Genomic DNA, 7,835 nt, shown 5'->3' with positions numbered 1-7,835 from the left:
GGCAGGAGAATTGCCTGAACCTGGGAGGCGGAGGTTGCGGTGAGCCGAGATCGTGCCATTGCACTCCAGCCTGGGTAACAAGAGTGAAACTCCGTCTCAAAAAAAAAAAAAACCAACCTTTTTTTAAAAAATGTATATAGTCTCCCTGTCGCCCAGGAGCTAGAGTGCAGTGGCATGATCTTGGCTCACTGCAACCTCTGCCTCCTGGGTTCAAACAATTCTTGTGCCTCAGCCTCCCAAGTAGCTGGGATTGCGGGCATATGCTACCAGGCCTGGCTAATTTTTTGTATTTTTAGTAGAGGTGAGGTTTCACCATGTTGGCCAGGGTGGTCTCAAACTGCTGGCCTCAAGTGATCTGCCCACCTTGGCCTCCCAAAGTGCTAAAATTACAGGCATGAGCTTCTGTACCAGGACAAAAAAAACTTTTATCAGTTAAGGATGAATTGACACTACTAAAGAGGCTAGAAATGTACTTAACCTCTGACTTGAGCCCATCAGGGGTTTTCCTACTTTTTGAGACAGTCTTGTTCTGTTGCCTAGGCTAGACTGCAGTGATGTGATCATAGCTCACTGCAGCCTCAACCTCCCGCACTCAAGCAATTATCCCACCTCAGCCTCCTGAGTGGCTGGGACCACAGGTGTGAGCCACCACACCTGGATAGCTGATTAAAACAAAAAAATAATTTTTTGTAGAGACAGGGTCTCCCTATGTTGCCCAGGATGGGGTTTTCCTACTTTTGACAGACTTTCTTGTTACCATGCTCAACACCATATTAGTCTACAAAATCCCTATTAGCAATTTTGTGGTTTGTTTTTTTTTTCTGAGATGGAGTTTTGCTCTTGTTCCCCAGGCTGGAGTTCAGTGGTGCAATCTTGGCTCACTGCATCCGCTGCCTCCTGGGTTCAAGGGGTTATCCTGTCTCACCCTCCCAAGTAGCTGGGATGATAGGTGCCTGCCAGCATGCTTGGTGCATTTTTTGTATTTTTAGTAGAGACGGGGTTTCATTATGTTGGCTAGGGTGGTCTTGAACTCCTGCCTCAGGTTATCCGCCAGTCTCCGCCTCCCAAAGTGCTGGGATTACAGGTGAGCCACTGTTCCCAGCCAGCAAGCTTGTTTTCGAGGTTGACCAATCAGCAAAGCGAAGTTGTGATTAATGCAAACTTTGTTTTTAGTTTTAGGATACGCAATATTTGCTTTGGTCCACTTGGCCTGTACATCCAAGAAATTGGATTCCACTGAAACACAGTCTGTACCCACATTCACACACTGAACATGGAGAAGAGATGTCACAAGAAGCCTGAACCAAAGACCTGTAACATAACCTGCAATGAACTTGCTAAATCACGTAGTTGTGGAGGTTGCGGCTGTTCACACAAAGTGCTATGGATATACCTGCATCACTTACTGGGGTTTTCTGACTTATAGTGCAGAACACGTGACACAGGTCTACACAGGATACCTGGGGGGTTGTGCATTAATGGGACAGAGTGGGATAACCATTACTTACTTGATTGTAGCTGGTATTAACTGCTGTAACAGATAAGCGAAATCTGTGTCAGTGCTTAAATGTGACTGTTGTGGTTAGGTCTGTTCCCCTTCATGTCTACTATCAGTTCATGTATTATATGACAGGGAACTTCTCCTGCTTCAGCCTCCCAAGTAGCTCAGATTACAGGTGCACACCACCACACCCAGCTAATTTTGTATTTTTCGTAGAGATGGGGTTTCACCACGTTGGCCAGGCTGGTCTTGAACTCCTGACCTCCAATAATCTCCCCATCTCGGTCTCCCAAAGTGCTGGGATTATAGGCATGAGCCACTGCACCTGGCTACAGAGAGTTCTAATAGAGAGGCAGAACCACTAAGAACAATAGAAATGACTCTACTATGGCTAGTGCAATGACAGGGCCAGATGAGGGTCCTCTGAAATTAGAAAAGGCTTTCTTGGATGCTAAGTCTTAAAGGCTGGAAAGTCAACTGTCAGGTTGATGTGGGGAAGAGAATCTGGTGTGCATTTATTTATTATTTATATTTCTCCAAAAAAGACATAAACTTACTGGTGTGTATTTTAAAAAGAGGGTCACAGACTGAGCACAGTGACTTGTGTGTAATCCCAGTGCTTTGGGTGGCGAAAACAGGAGGATCACTTGAGGCCAGGAGTTCAAGACCAGCCAGGGCAACAAAGTGAGACCCTGTGTGTTGGTGCATGCCTGGAGTCAGCTACTTGGGGGACTGAAGTGGGAGGATCTCTTGAGTCCAGGAGTTTGAGGCGGCAGTGAGGTATGATTGCACCACTGCACTCTGGCCTGGGGAACAGAGTGAGACTTTGTCTCTAAATAAATAAATAATAAAATAAACAGAGGTCACAGCATAAGCAAACACACTGGCAGAAAATTCTGGGGCATATTTGAAAATTGTCTAGTTTGGTGGAAGTGAAGGGTCTTTAGAAGGGATCAGAGGGAGTGAAGGCTGGAGAGATCAATAGTAGTGAGATTGTGATTGGCTTTGAATACCAATTTAAAGAATATGGATTTAATTTGGTGACAATGAAGAGCCACTGAAGATTTAAGGAGTAAATTAGCATGATCAGTTTTAGATCAATCTGGCTGCAGTGTGGAGCATGGACTGGAGGTAAAATGACAGCAAGGAGGTTATTAGAGTAATCCAAGTGAGAAATGGTGTCCTGGACCACGGTATAGATGGGTGGAATAGAAGGGAATGGATTTGGGAGATTCACTAGACAGTCTTTCTTTTTATTTTCGAGACAGAGTCTTGCTCTGTTGCTCAGGGTGGAGTGTAGTGGTGCAATCTCAGCTCACTGCATCCTCCACCTCCTGGGTTCAAGCAATTCTCCTGCTTCAGCTTCCTGAGTAGCTGGGACTACAGGTGCATGCCACCACACCCAGCTAATTTTTGTATCTTTAGTAGAGACAGGGTTTCACCATGTTGGCCAGGATGGTCTCAATCTCTTGACCTTGTGATCCACCAGCCTCAGCCACCCAAAGTGCTGGGATTACAGGCATGAGCCACTGTGCCTGGCTTCAGTAGACAGTCTTATAGGTAGGTCTTGGTGGCTGATTGGATGTGGAGTAGGGAGGTGAGAGGTAGGAGCCTAGGATGACTGGCAGGGCTGCAGTTGGCTTTGTTCAGTACAAAAGCTCCAATACCCAGGTCTACTCAACTTGCCAGAATAGACATTCTCACCTGCCATCCACTGAAACAGTGTCTCAAAGAGTTAAAGGTTGATCTGCAACAAATAGCTTTTCTTTTCTCAAAAACCCAGTGTTATAATATTGGCTTTTAGCACATCAGGCATCAAGCCCCTTTACTTGGTAACACCACCCCTGTCTCCACACCTTTGCTCAAGTTTTTTCTGGTATTTGGGATGTACATAACCCTCCTTCCTTCCATTCTATCTTTTCATATATAGCTCAATTTCATTTTTTCTGGCAAGACTGCTCTCAAACTAGACCCAGCCTTCTCCCTCTATATCCTCCCCCAGCACTACTGTGAGCCACTCAGTGGAAGGAATGGGAAGTGGGCTGTCTCTTAAGCATCAGGCAGAGGGCTCAAACTGAGTTGATTTAGCTTTGTAACTTAAGTAAACTGCTCAGAGCACAGGGCACTGATGTGGGGAAATGTACCTGTGTAAATGGGGGTGGGGGTGCAGTGCCGAGACTGCTGTGCCAGGCAAATGCACAAAGTTTCATTACTCAGCCCAGCACTGATGACTGGCAATGTCATGAATTACCCTTCTGTTGGTAGAGGGAACAAACCAGCCAATTGTTTGCTTGTTCATCACCAGGAATGCCCTTCCCTCCTCAGCTGACCTAAATCATAGCTATGCAAACCTTCTAGGCTTTGTCCTCTCCTAAATCCTTTAGGAAGTTCCAAGGTGACTCTGCCTCACAGGTCCCTTTCTTTTTGTAATTTATATAGGTGACAATCTGAGCCACACATGTTATGTCATATGGTGTCTCCCGTTAACCAATCCAGCATTATATAGGTCACAGGTCATATAGGTCATGGGTCATATGATGTCTCCCTGTAACCAATCCAGCATTATATAGAGGTAAAAGGACAAACATGCAACAACTACTTTTTTTTTTTTGAGACAGAGTTTCACTCTTTTTGCCCAGGCTGGAGTGCCATAGCGAGATTTCGGCTCACTGCAACCTCCGCCTCCTGGGTTCCAGCGATCTCCTGCCTTAGCCTCCGGAGTAGCTGGGATTACAGGCATGCGTCACCACGGCCAGCTAATTTTGCATTTTTTAGTAGAGACAGGGTTTCACCATGGTGGCCAGGCTGGCCTCGAACTCCTGACCTCAGGTGATCCTCCCACCTCGGCCTTCCATAGTACTGGAATTACAGGCGTGAGCCACCATGCCTGGCCGCGACCAATACCTTTTTAACCCAAGCCCCCAGTGAAACTCTTTCTCTGTCGTCAAATGGACACCGGGCCACAGGAACCCAGGAAGATCAGAGGCTCCCGAGGCCTAATGTTAGTTGCAACGAAGCCAATCATGTCGCCCTAGAACAGCAGGACCCTAGAACAGCAGGAGGGATAAACTAACCTGGAAGGGGTAAACCTCGAAGCCAAAAGGACACAGCGTGTCCTCGATTTTCTGCTTCAGCTCTGCTACTTTCGGCTCCATAGCGCACGTTACACGCCGAGGTTGCTGGGGAATGAAGTCTCAAGGACTACTGAGCCGTTACGTTTTAAGGCAGCTTCGACTACGTTTCCCAGATAGCATTGGGTCCAGTAGCGGGACATTATTGGCTATGCGCCATGCATCTTGGGATGCGTAGTTTGTTTGATCCTTGGAGACAGCCACGCGGAATCAGGAGGACTCAGTTTCCCAGTAAGCTTAACGATGGGTGTGTGCATGTACACTACGTTCCTCCGCCTCCATTGCCGGTTGTGTTCGCTAGAGACGAACTCAGTTTCCCAGGTGGCCCTGCGGCAGCCAGTCCAGAGTTGGACTTTAGAAACCAAGACGAAGTTTTGAACTCGGCGGCGGCAGGTGTCGCTTGCACAGGTTTGGCGTGATAGCGTCAGTGTACTTGTTCTGGGGAGGTCTCGATCAGGTTCTGGCACCTTCAACCCCCACCTGATATCTGCGTATCATCAGAATATCTCGCTTTTCCTCCAGTTCCCTAAGAACTTCCCTCCTTTCCCTAGTCCCAGAATCGCAGTTTTGGTCTGATAGTGCATCCCCCTATCCCGAATGTTGCATCCTCACTTCCCGCTTTCCATCTACCGTGGTGGCTTTTCCTGGGCTGTACATTGGATATTCCCAGCTGGGAGAGCAAGCACAAGACACCGGGGAGCCAGACCCTTGCCGCTCCCCGCCACAGGATATGAGTAGGAGCCTCAGCTGGTTTGAGCAGCTCGGTGTGCTTCTCAACGCTACTGATGGAAAAGTGTCCCAAATTAAGGTGAGGCGTCGGTGGAGGCCCCCAGTTTGCGTGGGCAGGTTAAGGGACTCTCAGAGCTCATTGGCCCGTGCAACTGTTTGTTTTATAGCTGCGGATCCCTCTGGGGGTCTCCACCGCAGGTAAGTAATGTCTCTTTCTACTTCCAACCCCTTTCTCTTTCTGTGCCTTCTTCCAGTGCCTTCCAAATTCCAACTCTGTCCTTTCCTAAACTCTGTTTCCCCACATAGACCCTGCACTTAACCCTTCCTTATTCCCTCAACAGGGGACCCGTCTGAAACCTGGATTTCCTCTCACTACTTGCCTCTGCAGTTAGGAGTCCAAGCTCAACAGCTTTGGGCTTTAGAGACTCCCACAGCCTCGCAAAGGCTGAGCTGGCCTGAGTCCTATAGCCCATCCTCTCTCTCTAAGATGAAGTTACTATTCTATGATCCCAGGTTCAATCTCAGGCTCAGGTAAGGCTTGGAGTCCTTGGTGTGTATATGTGATGTTTGTGTGAGATGAGGATACTAGGGGTTGGGAAAATCTGTTACACAGTAGCTCATGTGTTTTTTTCTGCCTGGGTAGGGGACTGAGGCACTAAGGCAGGTAGTGCAGGGCCTGCTAGAAGAGTGAGAGCAGCAGAAGTACCAGATCAGTGTCCTGGAAGGTATTTGGCCAGTTCTTTTCTTTGTACACACAACTTCATATGTATGCACACAATTTTGCCACACACATGTTATATGTGTACATATATCTTGATTTGCAAGTAGAGTATGTAGGGCTCTTCTGAAACTCTTAGAGAGGATGATCCCCAACTAGTCCCACTATAGTATCACATTAAGATTGCTGCAGGGGGGCCTAAAGAGGAGGGCTGAGATGGGCCTTCTGAGCCAGGTGTGGAAGCAAGCCCAAGTTCAGATGCAATCAGGACCAGGAAAGTGCAGTACTACCAATGGCCTTCCTCAGGAGCTGCAGACTGAGTAAGTGATAGGTAAGACCTTGCCTTCTTCTTCTTTTTTTTTTGAGACAGAGTTTCGCTCTTGTTGCCCAGGCTGGAGTGCAATGGCGTGATCTTGGCTCACTGCAACCTCCGCCTCCCAGGGTCAGGCAGTTCTCCTGCCTCAGCCTCCCTAGTAGCTGGGATTCAGGTGCCCGCCACCATGCCTGGCTAATTTTGTATTTTTAGTAGAGACAGGTTTCTTCATCTTGGCCAGGCTGGTCTCAAACTCCTGACCTCAAATGATCTACCTGCCTTGGCCTTGCAAAGTGCTGGGATTATAGGTGTGAGCAACCACACCCGGCCTGGAAAGTCTTCTTGTTCTCCCATTAAGTGACCATGGCTCCAACTGCCTGAGCTACTGAGAAGTCTGGCCAAGTATTTTATTGCACCCTGCCTCTCATGATGTGAGTTTAGTCTCTTCAGTCACTTTGGAAGCTTCCCAATAGCTGAGCCAGAATGTTTCTGTCTCAGTTTTCAGCACCAGGCTGGTCACAGGCAGGGAGGGAGAAGGAAAGGAGTTGGGGAACAGCCCCCTTACATTCTTTCTCATCTGCAGGCCAGCACCAGGAGCTGCTGAAACAGCTGGCTGAGGGATGACAGTCTCAGGCTTGCAGTTATAAGGTAGGACTAGGATCAGACTCGTCTCTGCATATTTCTCTATGGAGGACCCTTCCTTTCTCTCTTTTTCTTGTTCTGCACACAGGCCAGGATACTTTCTCTTGTCCTATCTCCATCCCTCTCTTTCCTGTGCTGATTCTTTCTCTTTCCAGAGCTCTTTTTCCTAACCCTTCTGCTCCCTGCCATGAGAAACTGTCCTCACCCACATGAGGGTTCCAAGTGTGCTGAAGAGGACAGTCATGGGGAAGGAGAGAGGGAGAGGTTTTGTTCCACCTGAGCCCATGATCTGACAGATGTTGGAGCAGTTGCAAAGTGGCCAGGAAGGCAATGGTCATACCCTGGAGGCTGCCAGGACAGAGGACCAAGATGCCTGGAGGAAGCACAATCTCTTCAGGTCAGGGAGTGTGGGCGCTGTGCCAGTGGAGGGGATTTGTCTCAAAGGTCGGGCACTGGGGACCAAAGTTCACCTATTCTAGATTTGGCTTGGGCTTATGGGGGCAGTATGAGTATCTGGACTGTAGCCCATAAGGGCATTCTTTACTTGATATGGAGTTACTGAGGTACCTTTATATGTTTGGATGTTAAAGAGGGAGGAGATTGGCTGGTCATGGTAGCTCATGCCTACAATCACAGCACTTTGGGAGGCCGAGTTGTGCAGATTACCTGAGGTCAAAAGTTCAAACGGCCGGGCGCGGTGGCTCAAGCCTGTAATCCCAGCACTTTGGGAGGCCGAGGCGGGTGGATCACGAGGTCAAGAGATCGAGACCATCCTGGTCAACATGGTGAAACCCCGTCTCT

The 7,835-nt window shown here is 48.3% G+C and overlaps 2 protein-coding genes across 4 annotated transcripts in view; one reads left to right on the top strand and one right to left on the bottom strand.

Moving 5' to 3' along the window:
- The window catches only part of MMACHC (metabolism of cobalamin associated C), a 7,733-nt gene extending 2,946 nt beyond the window's left edge, over positions 1-4,787 (bottom strand). The window contains exon 1 of the mRNA XM_017540830.2: positions 4,576-4,787. Within this exon, the coding sequence (XP_017396319.1) occupies positions 4,576-4,656 (81 nt within the window). The 5' untranslated portion in view covers positions 4,657-4,787. The remainder of the gene's footprint in view (positions 1-4,575) is intronic.
- The window catches only part of TESK2 (testis associated actin remodelling kinase 2), a 172,968-nt gene continuing 169,851 nt past the window's right edge, over positions 4,719-7,835 (top strand). For 2 of the 3 annotated variants that reach the window (XM_037742865.1, XM_037742863.1), the window contains exon 1: positions 4,719-5,559. The gene's annotated coding sequence lies outside the window, so the exon portion shown is untranslated. The remainder of the gene's footprint in view (positions 5,560-7,835) is intronic. The other variant, XM_037742864.1, reaches the window with a different exon arrangement.

Source organism: Cebus imitator, unplaced genomic scaffold (assembly GCF_001604975.1).
Source record: "Cebus imitator isolate Cc_AM_T3 unplaced genomic scaffold, Cebus_imitator-1.0 Scaffold129, whole genome shotgun sequence".
NCBI classification, from domain to species: domain Eukaryota; kingdom Metazoa; phylum Chordata; class Mammalia; order Primates; family Cebidae; genus Cebus; species Cebus imitator.
Note: the sequence above shows the minus strand (reverse complement) of the source record. Positions and strands in the feature narration are given on the sequence as shown.